This window comes from Rissa tridactyla, chromosome 16, assembly GCF_028500815.1.
Source record: "Rissa tridactyla isolate bRisTri1 chromosome 16, bRisTri1.patW.cur.20221130, whole genome shotgun sequence".
NCBI lineage: Eukaryota > Metazoa > Chordata > Aves > Charadriiformes > Laridae > Rissa > Rissa tridactyla.
Genome location: NC_071481.1, coordinates 4,612,057 through 4,629,986, shown reverse-complemented (window position 1 = coordinate 4,629,986; position 17,930 = coordinate 4,612,057). Strand labels below are relative to the sequence as shown.

General features: G+C 39.9%; 1 protein-coding gene across 6 annotated transcripts in view; it reads left to right on the top strand.

The window, feature by feature from the left end:
* Window positions 1–17,930, top strand: part of KIF1B (kinesin family member 1B) — a 95,528-nt gene that overhangs the window by 65,372 nt on the left and 12,226 nt on the right. For all 6 annotated transcript variants that reach the window (XM_054222226.1, XM_054222225.1, XM_054222223.1 and 3 more), the window contains 11 exons: window positions 4,088–4,206; window positions 5,923–6,008; window positions 6,156–6,285; window positions 6,678–6,837; window positions 7,419–7,509; window positions 8,097–8,215; window positions 9,198–9,253; window positions 11,460–11,568; window positions 12,210–12,276; window positions 13,533–13,617; window positions 13,875–13,980. In XM_054222226.1, coding sequence (XP_054078201.1) covers window positions 4,088–4,206; window positions 5,923–6,008; window positions 6,156–6,285; window positions 6,678–6,837; window positions 7,419–7,509; window positions 8,097–8,215; window positions 9,198–9,253; window positions 11,460–11,568; window positions 12,210–12,276; window positions 13,533–13,617; window positions 13,875–13,980 — 1,128 coding nt within the window. The remainder of the gene's footprint in view (window positions 1–4,087; window positions 4,207–5,922; window positions 6,009–6,155; window positions 6,286–6,677; window positions 6,838–7,418; window positions 7,510–8,096; window positions 8,216–9,197; window positions 9,254–11,459; window positions 11,569–12,209; window positions 12,277–13,532; window positions 13,618–13,874; window positions 13,981–17,930) is intronic.

Below are 17,930 nucleotides of genomic sequence, written 5' to 3'. Positions count from 1 at the left end.
AAACAAAATTTGCAGTTACTGAAGATGCAAGAAACTGCATTAGTTCTTTTTGATCTCTGTGAATTTGTGTTCTTACGTGCATTGGTAATGCGTTTTATAAAACTGAATTCTTTCGGGTTAATCTGATTCACCGGAGTCGGTCTGGGAGAGCCACCTTAACTGGCTTGGCAGTGGTTGTCAGCGAGTTAAAGCATACATGCGCAGCTTGCAATGGCCAGGACCGCTTTCTTGTACCCGTGCTGGCGTACTCAGCGTATTCTCCTGTTGTGTGTGTTCTTTCAGAGCGGGACCTTCAGTGCTTGGGAAAAAGTTGAGCTATTCATCTTCATTTCACAAACTCTTCAGGAAGCACAACACAAGCTGAGCAAATACAGTGTATAATGAAAACAGTCGTGCCTCCTGGCAATTACACAACTTGCTTCCCGTTTCCATGTATTAAAAAGAATACTGAGCTCTGTCTCTATAGCCAGACGTGAAGCTGCAGCAGTTAAGGGTACATGTGAGCTGCACGTATTGAGGAGCCCTACTTGGGTTGTAAAGTGTATTGAGGAATGAAACGTAGTTTGTATTATCTCCCAGCAGACAGCTGAATGACTTTATCCCAGTCGTTGGTTTTTATTCTGTTCTGTTTCTATTCCTGTTCTGTTCTATTGTGCTGCAAGTAGAAAGCTGACAGACTGTTTAGCGCCACTGAGTTAGAAACTGGTTTGATTCCTCAGTGTCTTCCAGCATGAGAATTCTGCCTTTGAACAGTGTGAGTCACAAGTATCAGAGGGTACGTCCATCTGCATAAATATTGTCTTGAGCACAAGGTAGTGTTCAATTCATAACAAACGCCAAATTCTTTAACACTTTTAACTATGTACTGGTTTAATTGTGGAACGTGCAGGACAAAACGAAAATAATTTTTAATAATTTTTGAGAGGGCTGTCACCAATAATGAGTCGAGGTCACAAAGGAGAAGAGGAGAAAATGATCATGTAGTTATCCAACTCCTTGGGCATCGTAGTATTTCTTTTTCTCTCTCTGTGCTGTGACTGTCTTTTATTTATACTATATCTATTAAAAGGAAAAAAAGAGCTGGTCCCTTTAGCCATCTCTTCTGGCATGCTGGGTTGTCTCTAAGGCTGATTCTATTGAATGGTGTGACACATCAAGCATTAGCTATTTTTTTTAAGGGTGGTGGGAGAGGACTATGGGATATTTTATTTAAATCTCAAATTGATGTGTTTATTTAAAAAATATCCATCGTCATTCCGAGTTCTGTTGTTTTTGTTTTGATTTTTAAAAAAACCTTGTGTTTGTTAAATTTCATTTCTGGTTTTGTTGTGAATATGCCATTTTACCTCACCAATCTTTCTGCTAATATAGTTCCCCCCCTTTCAGTCTGCTGGGCTAAGGTGCAGGGGGACACTTGCATTATGGGATGTTTGGGGAGTGGGAGTCCTCCCAGATGCGGGAAGAGGAGGAGGAGGATAACCTTAAGATTTCATCCACTCCTAACTTGGTACTGGCTTGCGATGAAGCAGAGGGAATGGGACTGGAAGGCAGCTTTGCTGCATAAACCAGCTCTCTGCGTACAGCAAATGTGCTATTGCTCTCCATTCTACAGAAGAAATCCAGCATTTTCATCGCCAAACAGAAAGCTTAAAACTTTTTGCATTGTATGCTTTTCTTTCTCTAAGTTAAAATAATTCCAGTGAGCTAGGTGACTGGATGGAAGGAAGTTGAGGAAGATAAGAAATATTTTTTTCATTTGGGATTGTCATTTTACTGAGGTGACAAAATTGTAGTTGCTAATAAACCTGAATGCTTTGGCTGTCATGTGTTGAACAGCAGATTCAAAACTTTAGCCATGCAAATAAAAATATGTTTTTATTTTTCATGCAGTTAAGGCTTTCGCTTTCCACAAGTTTGGCTTTGAAGTAGGAAGGCTTCTGTAATGACTGCCTCTATAACTCACTGGAACTGTCTCTTATATGTATACGTATCAGTTCAAGGGTAATTAGATTCCTTTCTGTTGGGGAAAATGTCCGTTCTCCCTAGCTTGAAATGTGGTTTTCAAACTGTGTTTTTTGTGTTGAGCGTATAACTACATACCTTCCTGAACTCCATCCCTCGTCCGGGCCAAGTGAAGAATTCCACTTTGTTAGTGTGGAGGACTGTTTTCTTGTATGGTGGGATGCTGCTTTCTCAAATGAGCATCACCTGAAATTTCAAAGCTAAAAATTAAAATGCTTTCTTAGAGGGGAAAAAAAAAATTAAACTTCCCTTTTTGTTACTTTAAATTTAGTCTTTTCTCCCTTCCCCTGCTTTATCTGTGCTTACCTCACTTTGGAGCAGACTGAAAAGGAACTAGATCCTAATCTTAGTCAAGTGTTATGTTGCAGTTGTTTTTTTGTTGTATGGTTTTCTTCATTTTTTTTTTTGTTTTGGCATGTTTATAGCCTTATTAATCATTCTCTTCTCTATTGCATTTTGTCACCACTTTGTTTTTTTAGTAGCATTATTTTTGTCGCTTTGGTTCCCAACTGACCCCTGTTTGATTGCCTTGTCATTTCAAGAGAATTCATTCATTCTGGGAACAGGCACGTGAACCCACGGAGAAACGCTTCCCTTTCCTACCTTTGGTCCTTAGCTGGGCGTCCCAAGGAGCTGGGTTCGGATCAGTCTTGCTGTGTGCACAACACAAATCCTGCAGCTGATGTCTCCAGACAGAGGCAGCGAACAACTTCATTTTTCTCTCAGTCCTCTTTTGTCATGCAGGACTTTCCCTATGAGTATTAAACAATAACAGTTATAAATTTGAGGAATTAATGATATATTAATAATAAAGACTAAAAGAATAAAAGGACTGCAAGAAGGAAATCCAGTTAAACAAATGACTGGTGTTTAGTATAATTTAATATGCATAAATTCATAATAATTACATACATAATTGGTTAGTCACTTTAAATCCAATCACTGGTGAAATTATTAGTTAAACTTCTGTATCATCTCAGTATTCTTATGAACTTTGAAACAGCTCACTCAATAAATAAAGCCTGCCAGGTTTTTCCCCTTGTTGAGAGCCATTCTTTGCCTGACTTGTCAGGCTTCTCAGCATTTAAAGTTTTGCTCAAGCTAATGACACTGAAGTGTGCGCTGTTCTAAGAACTCTTGCAATTCATTGCAGAAAAGTAAAATAATAACAGCAGTCCAACTTTTAATTAAAAATTTGTACAATAAAAACTTGTGAACTTTATTGTTCCAAAATAGACCCTGCTTGTATTAACTTTAGAAGTTAGCGTATGGCAGGATCATCCAGTCCTGGGCCTAAATGCTGCTTTTCCTATTGTAAACTGTAATTTCTACACGATTACTCTCAAATGCTGTTGTGGTGATTCATTGTTTGTGGGGTTTTTGTTTGTTTGTTTGTTTTTAAAGAAACAAATATATTACTCCTAAATATATTTAGCTGTGAAGACTATCAGTCTTCCACTATCTGTACACTCAGTGAATCTGCCAAGAAACCCAAGAGATGACATGGTTTATTGGGGATTTCTGATTACTCTGTATGTAGTGTTATCAAATGTATGTAGAAGAGAGAAAACATTCAGTCAAGCTATTTGGGAAAGTGTTTTTATACGTTCGGTAAAATATTTGAGGCTGTGTGAACACAGCAGATCAATTCCCCTTTGTCACTTCAAACTACACTCGTGGGGTGAAAAACTCAACAATTCTTTATAATCAGTGTTCCTTAGTAGACTTCCACAATCTTGCTAACAGCTCCGTTTACAACTGTAGTGCCTCTAAAATTACCTTGTAGAAAGCCATCATCTTAAATTGTCTCCTTTGTATGTTTTGTAACTCACTAATACAAGCCCTGCGTCTCTGATATACTCTGAGTTAGAGCGTTTTGTAGCTTCCCGTAGCTTTGACACTGCTGAAGAGCCTTGTGTGGACAAATGGATACACGGCCACAGTGTAGGTCTAATGGAAGGAGTGAAGTAGACTGAAGATTTGAATGTCCCATTAGCCAACCAATTACTGCAGTCTGGTTTTGCAGATGATTGCCTAATGTTGTTCGTGTTTTCTTTCCTTCCAGAGCATTTGTGTACCTGAGCAATCTGCTGTACCCGGTGCCTCTTATTCACAGAGTAGCTGTTGTTAGTGAGAAGGGAGAAGTGCGAGGATTTCTGCGAGTAGCCGTGCAAGCTATAGCAGGTGAGATACCCTGAGAGCTTTATATCGCAACTGTTTGGTATGCTATCAATATCTGCAGCTTTAAAAAACAGGCAAACAAATCAAACCTGAGTAATTTTAATGTTGCAATTGGTGTGAATCATATGGACCAAGCATGAATAAAACTTGAAATAATGGTACTGATTAGAAGGTTTTAAAATGATGGTGTTGACCACTGAAGTTTATACCTGGCAGCTAATGATATACTGCTTTTTAAGACAGTGGAAGGACTAACTAGTGTCAATAAGTCTAAAAACTAAAAATAAAGCAAAGGTTTTCTTTCTGGCACCCAGTATAAACAGCAGACAAGGGTTTATGCAAGTTTGGTAGTTGTGATGACTTGCAGAGAAGTTAAATGTACCACTTGTTAGCTCTTCTCAAACTATCCTTTTAAATAACGCGCAGAAACACTCTTCCATTCTCTGACTGAATACCCTGTGAAGAAGTTCCTGAGCTGACGGTTTTCAGCATAGTATAAACAGAAATCAGCAGCAATTTTCCATTTCATTGCCTCACTAAAATGTGTTGAGACTTAGAAGCTGCTTTAACATACTGTTTAATCACCAAGAATTACCAGCTTTTCAGAAGAGAAGGGTAGAGGTATGGGGATGGTAACTGCTTCAGCCAGTTTTGAACTGCTGTTGTGTGTGTGCCGGAGCTTCACTGCGGTTTGCTTGTCAGCTGCCAATATTTCATACTTTTCCAGTGTGGGGTGAGCTAGTTGAGTTTTACTGCTGGTGGTTAGCCATGTCTTATCCACGCTGGTGAGAGCACAGATACTTCCCATAATTTGTCCTTTCTAGCAGTGGCAAACTGCCAACCTCTCTTTATTGTTTAGGTAGGGTAACCCTGGAAGTTTCACTCTCCATGGGAACGTATAATGAAATCTCAGACTCTGAAGATGTGTAAGAATCCCTCTGGCAGGGACTATACAGCAAGTGAAATAAAATCTATTTTAACATGTACAAAAGTCTCATTTCTAGCTTGGTTTGGTCTCCTTAGCATTGACCAAATATTTCCAAATAAATATTCTATTTATCCATCCAAATAAATAGAATACACCATGACTAATAGCAATTGAACTGGGCACATCTCCTGAAAAAAGGCCATGGCATTATTTGGTCCCTAAGCAAAGTCTCGGAACACATTCTGAATGTTGGGATTTCTCCTGCAAGCATGCATTTACTGTGGAAAAAATATCTGGCGTTTAACCAGGTCTCGTTGTTGTTACTCTCCACAAAGAGGAGGAGGTTAAAATGGACAGAACCGCCTTTCAGTCTTACAGCGTGTACTTGTGAAGCTTTGCTAGTGGGACTGCTTTCATTTATGGCTACAGAATTTCAAATGCCATCAATTCCCCTGTGGGTTGTTGTATCATGGTATATTAATTCACCTCAGCTATAATAATCAGAAGTAAATAAATAATCAAAATGAGTACTGAAGTTGTTTTTGTATTAAAATTCTGTACAGTTAAGTATATTCATGATGAAACTTCATAGCTCTTATTGTTTTTCCACACTTGAGTTCATGATGGATAGATTTTTGCTATGATATTTTTCAGCACTTATTCCAGTCTTGTTGGACGGCTGGAACTCTTCTACTTTATGGACTGGTTTCCATTGTAATCAGAATTTCCATTTAGGTAATTCTGAGGGTTTTTCCTTCTCCTCCCCATCAATTTTTTTTCCTGTTTTTTAGCTGATGAAGAAGCCCCAGATTATGGATCTGGTATTCGACAGTCTGGCACAGCTAAAATTTCATTTGACAATGAATATTTTGATAAGGTAAGAAGTCTTAAAATTGAGTTGGGTTTCTTTGAGTGCAGTAGTTTGTGCTTCTAAATAAAGAATAAGTAATGCGGGGGAAGAAGGGGATGGGAAAACCAGAAACTGCAGGGGTCTGTTACATCCAACTTCATTTATTTTTTTCAGAGTGATTTTTCTTCAGTTGCGATGACTCGGTCTGGACTGTCATTGGAAGAATTAAGAATTGTGGAAGGGCAAGGACAGAATTCAGAGGTTACCACTCCTCCAGAGGAGATAAACAGAACGAATGAGCTAGGTAAGCCAGAAATATGTAGTAGTTTTGGAGAGCTTAAGGGAAATCTGGGATGCTTTCAGTTGTGATAGAACGGGATTCTGAGTGTCCTTCAAGAATATGGTAAGTAGGGAGCGGTGTAACCGATGGGTTGCGTATGATGGATGCTGAAGTTACTCACTTGAAGAACTGTGCAGGAAAAAAACTGTTCCCAGGTATTTGGAGCTTTTGATCATCAGCAAATAATTTGGGATCAAAAGAAAACCAAAAAAGTGTGATGGGACTAAACTGTTGCCTGAAGGAACAGTAAGAAAAAAAGAAAGAGAATTTAAGAATTCTTAAAATTTTAAGAAAAGAAAGGAGGAGAAAAAAAAAAAGAAAAGTGATTTCATGTGGGATATTTGTGTCTCCCTAAGACTTGAAGTCAGCCACTTTGGATGGAAAGATGACTATGGAAGGATTCACTGAGGAAATTGGTGATCACTTGAAACTGGGCAGTGTGTTTACCTTCCGTGTGACAGTGCTACAGGCCAGCGGCATCCTACCTGAATATGCAGATATTTTCTGCCAGTTCAAGTAAGCATTTGTCCTTATTTACATTATTCAATGAATGGTTTGATAGAGAGTGCAAATAATAGCGGGCAACGGAGGGTCTGATTGAGAGCTTTTCAAATCAATGGCAGTGTGGTATAGCACAGAAAAACACCTGGCCAGTTCCTGGAATTCCTGTTACAAGCAGTACCTGCTTTCTATTAATATGGTGTTAAGGAATAAAGTTTTGCAGAAAGGATCTAGTTATAGATATCTTAAGTTTTTTAATGTGAAAAATCTGCTATTAGATTGTACATAGGCTCAATTGGAATGAAAGCTATGTGAACCTTGAGTATCTCCGTAGCTCTCCAGTGAAAATGTTCTTTGGCTTAGATTCTTAAGGAAGAGAACAAAAAATGGGAGTAATAAAGACACAAAATAAATACAGGAACTGTGGTCCCAAAGACTAGGGTATTCCTAGCTTTCGTCTATCACACAACTCCCTGTAAAGTTCTAGCAGAATAAATTTATGGGTTTCCTTTCAGTGCTGGGTTCACAGCACAGCATTCTTCACTAAACTGTTCTGTGGTGTTTTATTATTGGTTTGTTGCTTGTTTGTTTTAAAGCTTTTTACATCGGCATGATGAAGCTTTCTCAACAGAACCTCTGAAAAACAATGGTCGAGGGACTCCCCTTGGGTTTTATCATGTTCAGAATGTAAGTAAAACTTTACAGGCGTAGTAAGTGCCTGTTTTAGCACTGGGAGTTGTGTGTATCCTTGTTGTTAAACTCACGAGAGGCGTGTGGGAAGGGGGGCAAGGGGAATTATTAAGAAGAGACAGTAGGAGGAGGGATCAGGTGAATGATGTAATCCCCAATGGAGAACAAAATACAGAATGATTCTGTGTGGCAGATGTAACTCTTCTTTCACCTCTATTTCCTGCCCTTGAATTCTCTGTTTCCTTTCAGGATGTTCAGTGAAAGCAGTCTAGGATTCAGGAAATAGAATATTTGTGAACAGCCGTGCTCATGATCTCAGATGAACTGAATATATCTGTTTTTATGAACCGTGTAATCCTTTGGTTACATGTAGCCTCCTCTCCTCCTACTTAAAATGCCTGATACTGAGTCTTGCATTTTCTTCTTTGTGGGAGAGTGAAATGAATGCCTAAACCAAAAAGGAATGCAGTTGCTTTTACTGTGAGTGGTGCTAAACTGTATGAAAAATAAAGACTCCTAAAACTCAGACTTCTAAGATTTCCCTTTTTGTATGTCTCATTTTCTTTCCTTACTTTGCCTAATAGATTGCTGTGGAGGTAACAGAATCCTTTGTGGAGTACATCAAAACAAAGCCTATTGTGTTTGAAGTTTTTGGACATTATCAGCAGCATCCTCTCCATCTGCAAGGACAGGATCTCAACAGGTACTGTTCGCTCTTCTGGCATAAAGGCTTTGTGGTCCTGCTCAGGTTAGCTCTGCAGTTCAGGCAGTGCTTTTTCATTCTCCTGAAATTATACAGCCACTCCCCCACGAGCAGGATTCCTGACTGAGGGGAGAGTGCTGGCAGAGGCCTGTTTACCCAGTGTACTGTGTTTTGGTAGTGAGTGATGGAATTGTTCTGCCATCTCAAACACGGAAAACTGTTTTGCCAGTACAGCTGCATCCACCCTACAAACACTGTGGTGGCAGAATATTGTACTCAGGACTTCAGTAGTGATCTCGGTGGGTTCTGAGATCAGTGTTCCCTCTGGGCAAGTGGCCTGATGCATGAAGGTAGGACGACAAAAGAAGAGACACAAGATTAGGGGGAAAACCAAAGGCGCTCAACCTTTTGACATACTAGTGCCAAAGTTGCTGAGCATTTGAATTTTTGGTATGGGGGAAAGGACCTCTATTTGTTGTGTTTGTCCTCACGGCTTAAGGGAAGAGGCTGTTGTCTGGACTGCTTGGCCTGGGTAACCCTGCGGCTCAAGGCAGCAGCTGCAAAGAGGAAGCACATGCTGGTTTTAAGAGGAAATGCCAGCTGAGGCTTGTTCCTTTTCCTTAAATTATTTTGGGAAATGCCTATAACCTACCTAAATTTTCAGTGCAGAATGGGGGTAGAGCAGTTGGAAACTGTAAATAATTTTTTTTTTTTTTTTTTTTTACTGACAGCGAGGATTAATGAAGTTAGAATAGAAAAAGGACATAGGTTAGTCTGAGAAGTGTGCCGAGTCCACTTGTTTTCCTGACAGGTGATATTTACCTGTCTTCATGGGATTGTGAGGATATTTTTAGAGAGAAAAATGGGTGGAAGGACTGTACTGGGGGTATATGTGTATACATACATGCATGTGTGTGTATCAGAATATATTTTTTTATGTTTGGCTGCCTCTATATTGATAACTCTTTCCATTTCTCTGTAGCCCTCCACAGCCTTCCCGAAGATTCTTTCCTCCCCCTATGCCACTCTCAAAGCCAGGTGAGAACAGTTCCCAAATTCTGTACATCGCATGTCTGCTACTGAAAATGAAGGTTGACGAGTATTCCTAAGCTATTCAGGACACCAAGAAATGTCATGGAGTGAATGTTGCAAAGGGCATTGGATGTATCTTTTCTGGCCATCTTCGCTTTTATGTGTTCTCTTCAACCTCTTCTTGCAGGAAGTGCTTCTTGGTTCATTAAAGGGTAGAATTAAATTCCTGAGGTGTGCTGACCATATTCCATGAGATCTGGCCATGGCTTTTTATGTGCTTACTGAGCACTTGACTGGAAATTTGCGTACTCATTAACAGCTTCATCTTTTTGCTCTCTAACATTCTTGTTTAGTGAGTCAGTCTTGTTAAAACGATCCTTGGTTTTCTTTGCTTAATTGTAATAATGCATGCTGAACTCATTTGTGTTTTTTTTCCATTTCACCTTTTAATTTCCTCCTCCTCCAGCTTTCTCTCACCTGCATATTTCTACCATCCTTTTTTCTTTTTGTGTGTGTTCCATTCCGTTTGCAGACCATGAAAGAAAAATTGAGTTGATTAGGTATCTTATGTCTGGCTATGTAAACGTGCATGTGCTGAACACGCTATCGGAGCATGCCAACGTGCTTGCGTCCTCTGCTGTGGCTGCTTTCCAGGATGGAGCTGACCAGCTGCCACCTTTTCTCTTTCTGCCTGTTCCCAGTTGTCAGAGTGAGCGGGCTCCTAAACGAGATGGTTAGTAGCCAAACTTGATCTATGGTAGATGTAGGAGTAGTTCCAAAACATCCTTCAAAATTCCTTTTTTCTTATCTTTATCATGTAGTATTCCTGGGACTAGAAACTGCCATGGTTGTGGTCATGGAAGGATGATGCTGTGCTTAAGTTTAGGGCTATTCTAGAGTGAACTATATAGAAAGTCTATAAATTCCAGTGTGCTGGGTATCAGAGATTTTTCTGTGTCACTGGATCTATTCCCTGAAACTTCCTGGACCTCTCATTTTTTTTGTGTTCTGTGCATAGTTTTATGAGATTGGGACGAGAGGTGCTGCATATGAAAAAACAGCTAGCTGTAGAAGAAACGTTCTGCTGTCTTCTATATAGGTTTCCTTTTTGCTCATCTTTTTTTTTTTTGCCACTAACAGTGCTGTTCCTCACTTACATTTTTATTTTATTACCAAAGGAAAAAAAAAAGACGACACACTGGTTATTAATTATGCCAGTGCAAGTCCACAAGAACTTCTAGAACCAGCTTTCATGTTTAGTTAAATGTGTCTTTCTGTTGTTTTTCTCTTCTAGCACTTTCAAGTTTCTCTGCTTAGCAGTAAACTTGAGTGACTTGGTGTGTGTGATGTTCCTCTTGCTCTCAACAGCATTGAGTCCAGCTGTACTGAGTTCATGTGCAGCTACGTGATGTGATGGGAATAAGAGAGTGACTACCCCAAGTAATGAATGGGAAGAGTAAACGATGACACTAAAGCTTGCTGCCAAGCATGACGGAGTTGTAGTGCTTCAAATAACCGATTCTTGTAAAATCTGTCCCTCTAGGTAGCTGCTATTTTACCCAGAAAAGACACAGAAATCACTTTTTTTTTTTAATGGCCCTTAGTAATCACTAATATCAGAACATAAGGAGCCCAGAAACATACTTCGGCAGGATTATGGCTCTGGAATAAGTCTTGTTCAGCCTTTATACATACGCATTCTCTTATCTAAACTGGTACAGGAGACTAGCAATTTGTAACATGAAGAAGTGAAGACCAAAGTTTTAAGTTCTTGATTTTTTTATTATTTTATTTTATTGTGTAGGGAAGGGGAAGTGTACTTTATGGGTGAGTAATGGTGCAAATGAACAGACCTAAGCAATTCTAAATCACAAACTGCTAAGCCATAAAGTAACTGATGCACATTTGAAAAAACTTTTTTCTGTGGATCTAAAGAGACTGCATATTTTTACAAGCTTTTTGGATACACTTTTTTCGTTGTTTTTTTTAAAAGTCTAGTAACTTAGATCTAAAAAACAACGCTTTGAGAAATAATGATTGCTGTAAGCAACATCATTTTCATGGGCAAAGATGTGGTCTGCCTATGTACATAGAATGCATGGGATCACTGAAATGACATGTTCTGTGAGCCCTAGGGTAAGCTTTACTTGTTCAGTCTTTGTAAACCATTCTTTTTTTTTTTTTCTTATTCTTTCTGTTTTTTTTCTCTAAGTGCCAGCTACAAAGCTAAATACTATGAGCAAACCCAGCTTGGGCCAGAGCGTGAGCAAATATGACCTCCTTGTGTGGTTTGAGATCAGCGAGTTGGAGCCAACAGGGGAGTAAGTCCCATATTAATCTTTTATATTTTAAGAACAGTGATTTATGGGAGTTTGATCTTTTACCCTTTGTTCTGTTCAGGCAAGGCTGATGGTTAGCAATTGTTATTGGGTGGTGGCCTGGCTTATGTCAGCTGGTTTGTAGTGACTGGGTGTGAATTCTGCTGGCATTCGTTGTCCCTATTGGACAGGACTGAAGAGACAGAATGACATTCTTTCACACTTGAAGTAATCTTTCCGTAATCTTTGAAAGCCCGTACACACCAGCAGAACAGGTGCTGGGAAAACTTATCCTGTGTAGGCCATGAGTTTAGATTCTTTGGCTCACTGCTCCAGAAATCATCTAGCAGGCGCTGTTTTCTGTTTACCTCTGCTATAGAGAGGGTTTTCCCCTGACAGATCTTCAGAGATTATATTTGGAAGTGACTTCCTCATAGTTTTCCAGAAGTACTGGAAGTACAGTGTATGATATTTCTATATTTCACTGATACTGTGGTCTGATAAGAGTCCAGTCTGAGAGTGAGTAGAAACACTCTTGTTTCTTCAGATATAATATAGAGAGGTGACTGTTGGCAGCAAAATACAGAGTAAAGTTGCTGTGCTGGTGTATCTTTCCTGCCTGTTGATTTCACTGTCTCACGCAGGTATATTCCTGCTATTGTGGACCACACTGGAGGCCTGCCCTGTCAGGGGACCTTCCTGCTTCACCAGGTACTAATGAAGGCTGTAGAACAGCAAGTTTCGTCTCTGGGGGGGGGTTAGAGTGCTAATGACTGGATTTTGCATCTTTCATTTCTTCTTCTTTCCCACGCAGCTGGCTAATGATAGCTGTAGGGCCAGTCATCTCTCAGCCTGTACTTAGTCTGCTAGCTTTGGGCTACGAGGAGAATATGTTTGGCCTCTAGTATATTGCTGTTTCCTTTGCTTATCAGTGTGCATCCGACTCATGATAGATGAAAGCCTTTTTAAAAAGCAGGAACCTTTGGGATGAGATTTGTGCCTTCAGTGTTCTCCAGCAGCTCGGCCAAGGACACAGAAGGATCATGTGGACCAGCTTCCATTGGTTCTTTCTCACTGCGTGTGGCTATGAGACAGATCTACAAAATGACCGTGTCCCAGTGCATTTTAAATGCCTGTAATAGTCTTTAATAATAATTTGTGTTTAGCTAGATTCTAAAGATAATCCTAGTTAAATATTGTTTATAGGTTTATGTTCTGTTTTTTCTACTCTCAAATTCAAAGTTCGTTTTCATAGGACCTGTGACTTCCATTTCCTTTCTTTCTTAAAATGATAGGAACAGGTCTTAGAGTTTAGGAATAATGGTCATATTCCAACAATTTCCTTAAAAAATAATTAATAAAAATGTTACTCAGCTCTGGATTTACTAGTGTCCTCACCAACACCTGAGGAATTTTTCTTCTTCAGATGTGGTGTTTATTTCTATTCTACAATTTTACCTTCTTCCCAGCTGTTACGGAGTTTTATTATATTTTGACTTTTAACAGATGCATGCGACAAAGGAGGAGAATATCTGCATGACTAGTTGTTATTTTCTAGTAACTTCTTCTGTTGTATATACACTTTTTCTTCTGGTGTGTATACACTTTATATGTAACGTATAAGCGCACATTACCTAAGTATTTGCTTGTTTTTGTGGTCAATTCTGATATATCCCAGGGACCATACATATCTTTGAGAGTGTAGCAGCAATTTCAGAACCATTTTAGGCTAGAAACCTCTGCCTTTGTGGAGTGAGAAGGGAGAAGTCTTAATTTCTGTTACACATGAAAATATAATGTTCCTTGTAAGTTGATTTTAGGGCCCTGAAACTCATAGGTGTTTGTTCACAGTTACAGACTAATTTAAATGATCTTGTTTGCTTCATTTTTGCAGTCTAAGTGCAAAATAGATGGTGTTAGTGTGTGTGTGAATACGTCACGAGCGTTTTGTTTTTGAACTTTACCAGGGAATCCAGCGTAGAATCACAGTCACCATTATCCATGAGAAGGGCAGCGAGTTGCACTGGAAAGATGTGCGAGAGCTGGTTGTTGGTGAGTCTGTTGTTTTGCATGTTGCTATGTAAGGAAGAAAAAGTACTAATGGTGATTTCTCGTTGTACCAAATTCTGTCAGCTTTGAGTATTGGCTGTGAGAGGAGGATTTTGAAAAAGATCCAGAGGAAGAAATTAAGTTTTGCAACTTCAACTTATAGCTGCTTGTTAATCACATAGTCTGAAATAGGAGTTTGTTTTCCCAAACACCGTATTTCAGGTTCAGTTTTAATTGATTCCCTCTCCTACCCTTTTCAGGACGTATAAGAAATAAAGCAGAGGTAGATGAAGCTGCTGTGGATGCTATTCTGTCTTTGAATATTATCTCTGCAAAATACCTGAAGTCTTCTCACAGCTCCAATAGGTAAGTGAGTAAAGTGAGCACCGTAGCAGGAATCTAAAATTTCTTTGACCTCTGAGGTATTGGCAGGATGTTTGGAAAGCTGGAAATGTTGCTAGTTATTAAATGTAGAATTCCATGGGCACAGGGCATACAGATAGGGAATGAATGTTACCGTAAGTTCTTGCTAAAGCTGAAGTCCATTCGTCTGCCTGGAGGATTTCTGGTTAATGCATTTGAATTACTTTCCATTTGTAAGCACCATAAAGGCAGGATGGAAAGGAACAGCTTAAGGGAGTCTCAGAATTTAACCCAGAACTTCTAAACTAACATCAAGGTTTGTTGCTAGAATACAGCATTGAAGTACAAGGGCAATCTCAGGAGATGTATTTATGGATATGTACATACCTACCTATATTATTCCTGGAATAAGCATGTGAGAATTTAATCAAGAGCTGTGCTTTGTAAATTAAACTTCATAATTTGTGGATTTGTACAGACGTATGAAATTGACTCCAGTTGTAATATGGGGGTGTCTGTTCCATGTACCTGCAGCCATTAGGGCAGCAGCCGGGCCCCTGTCTGAGAGCTTTCTGGCTGCGTGTGTCTCCTCATTAGGGTGCGTTGCTCTGAAGACCAGTCAGACTCCACATTGTTCTCCTTCAGCGTCTGCAACAAAGGGCAGGGAGGCAGAATGCTGCGTTGCCGGCACAGCCTCTCCCTCCTCTGACATCAGCCAAGTCACTTGACCACGCCGTGGCTCTGTTTAGATGGTGCAAAGCAGGAATATCTCTGAAATTTAACTCTGAAAGAGTGTTTCTGGAGGGGACTGGGTTGTTTTGGAGCCCATCTCTGGTGCAGCTGCTGAATGCTGGAGGCGATATCCCTTCTAGGCAATGAAATGGCTTCTTCCTTCTCCATTAGAGGCCTGGACTTTGAAATAGCACTGCGATATTAAAGGTGGATTCAGGACACGGCTCCTACCAACTGAATGTCTTCCTGCCACCTAGTGTCTGTAAATGCACACTGTGACAGGGTTTTTTAGCAGTTATTCTTTGCCTCCCACTGAGAAGTGGGTATTTTACTTGTAGTGTAATTGAATTAACGGATCGGCATAAGTGGAACATAAGGGGACTGTTGCTGGATTACAGTCTGATAGGGATTTGCAGTTGGAAAGCCCTGTACTTTCTGTTCTCTAGCAATTTCAAAAAATTCCTATATAGTTCTGTGGTTTTCTATTAGGTGGGCCCCTTGGGTGAACGGTGAGTGTGAGTGAAGTGAAGCTGTTGACCATCTCTTACCAAAAAGCCAAGGTTGAAGTTGTGGGATGAGTGCATGGCAGAGTGGTGAAGCGGGATTGAAGCCCTAGTAAGGGATATGTCTTATATTTGCTCATTGTCTGCAGATTTGTTTTCTGCATGCTGTGGCTTCGTTGTTTGTTTGGGTTTTTTTTAAGTCCACTCGTCGTGTTCCTCTCAGCTGTTGCTTTTCTGTTCTGCTTTTCGCTGCACTAACTGAAGCTCTTTCTATGTTTTTACAGGCTCTTTCTTGATAAGGATATGCCTAGGTATTTTCTGTTTGCTTCCTTTGTACATAAAGGTTCTTGAAAATAGAATGCTTTATGTCTCATTTGTATCGCTGCCACTTCCCCTTTAGCTGTTACTGCATTCTGTTAGCATGCCTCTTAGCTCTTCCAGAAGTAGAACACCTCCTCCTCCTCTGTGTCAGGGGTTTATTCAGGTACAATTCAGTGAGGGACTTGTGAAATTAAACTTTCCTTCTCGTGTAAGCGAGAGCTTCCTTTGTTCAGTCTTTCTGATTCCCAAAATGTTGCCATCAGAATATAGTCCCTATTTGTAGTTCTTGCTATTTTCTTCCTTTGTTCTTTATCAAAGAACTAAATTTGGAATTTCTTACTGTCTCTGACTCCATAACTTGCCATGTTTGAAGTACCAAGTCGAGGACTGAAAGATTAGGTTACTTGAAATTCCAGCTCAGAGTTGCGCTGAACAAAAAGCAGTGGCTGCCATGTGACTGGCATCCAACCTCTGTTCTTAGGTTGGATTTGCATCTGAAATTTAACCATGTGGTTGCTACTTCTTAGTTTCCTAGTTGGCAGAGAAGCCAGACGCGTAGTAACTGCTCAGACTGGATTCCTCTTTCTGCTTCCAGGTTGGATCCCAGCCAAGCAGGCTGGCTGCACAGGCTGCTCTCTGTCTTCTGCCTCTTTGAAAAAGAGAAGACTTTAAGTCTTCAATGCTGTCAATTCACTGCCTTTCACTAATGCTAAAATCCACTTAAAAATCAGTTCTAACTATACATTGGTGCCTTTAACCTGTTTCTCCTGTTTTCCGTGCTTTGCTTGCTCTGCTCCATTTTCCTCCTTGTGCTATTGGCTCTGCTGAATGAAGTTTGCTCACTTCTGTTTTTTGTCTCCCTCTGTAACTATTCTAGCAAGTTCTGGTTTGGACAGGCAAGACTGTGTATATTTAACTTCCTGGCTAGACGAAATCCAGTAGAGTAACTGTCTCAAAGCTATACTTGACTTCAACTCGGTGTTCATCTGAAAGTCATCATTTTGCTAAAGAGGGGCCCTTAGTTCTGCACAGATGAACATTTACACCTGTGCTCAGTTCATGAGCACATGCTCATGTGCACACCATTGCACGTTTGACAAATGGTGTAGAGCTGATTCAGGGGCCAGGTAGACTGGCTTTCCCATCTGGGGAGAACCAGATCTTACTACTTTTTCACCCAGATTGTAGATCTGGAGCTTAGTGAAAGCTTAAAAAATTCGCTCTCATAACTAAGACATGACAAAAGATTAAAACACAGACACTCGACACAGATTTGTAAAGGGTTAAGGGACAACCTGTGTTATTTGCCTAATCTAAGTCAAGTAAGGATTATTACATTACAGTGCTTTTAAAGTTACCAGTTACTTAGCCTTTAGAATGTGTTTCTCTGTGGCATTTTTAATAGAAGCAGGACATTTAGAAGTAATTTCTTCAGTATGCTACTTCAGATGCAAACAGTACTTAGCAATATTCTCAAATTGTATTCCTTGACTGCACAGTTCATGGTGTCTTGATGTGTTAGCTCCGAATTGTGTAATTGGTATCAGGAAAAGGGGATTCTTGGGAGCTCTGTTTGAGATCAGAACCCTTAGTTTTTGCTATGTCTGCTCTTAGGCTGTTTCATGTTTCTTTTTGGTGTTTGTTATTTCCTTCTTCCACCCCCACCCTGTCATTTGTCTTCGGTTTCATTTTCTATTTTTCTGACTTGGCCTTGGGCATTAGTACAGAAGCTCTTTAGAGACATAACTTGTTTTAAAAAAACAATATACATGGAGGACTTTCTTGCTTTTAGTACATCATTTGGACTCAGGATGGAAAACCTCAATGGCAAGGGGATTTGGGAGGGAAATTATATGGACACAATGAAGAATTAATGCCTTCTTTTTCTGTTACCAGTGTAGAAAAGCATGCTGTATTCCTGAGTACGGGTATAGGACTTCTTTCCAAAGGAACCTACATGAAATCGGTCTCTACCGTGAGAAAGGAGGAAGCTCACTTCCCCAAGCCCCTGTTAGAGAGGAGAGAGTACAATGGTGACTCTAGGTCTGAGGATTTAGCTGTCCTGTGCATGATGATGGCTCTCACTTTTTACTTGAACAGATGATGTTTCCCAATTGCTGGGCTAGAACTGTGGGAGCCTTCAGCTCCTTTCTTTCCATGTACCAAATTCAAGACACTTCTTAAAAGAGTTTGTGGTAGATCTGCAAGATTTTACTTGAAGCTAGTAGGGACATAGAAAGAAATCTTTATCACTTGAATATAGGACTTATCCTTACCTATCAATCATTCTGATTTGCTCTCAGAAACTGCTGGTTTTCTAAGACTGAGTATTAGAGGGATCTCTTCTGTTGCTATATGTTAGTCCTAAAATATGGTGTAGAATGTGTGTTGCCTGTG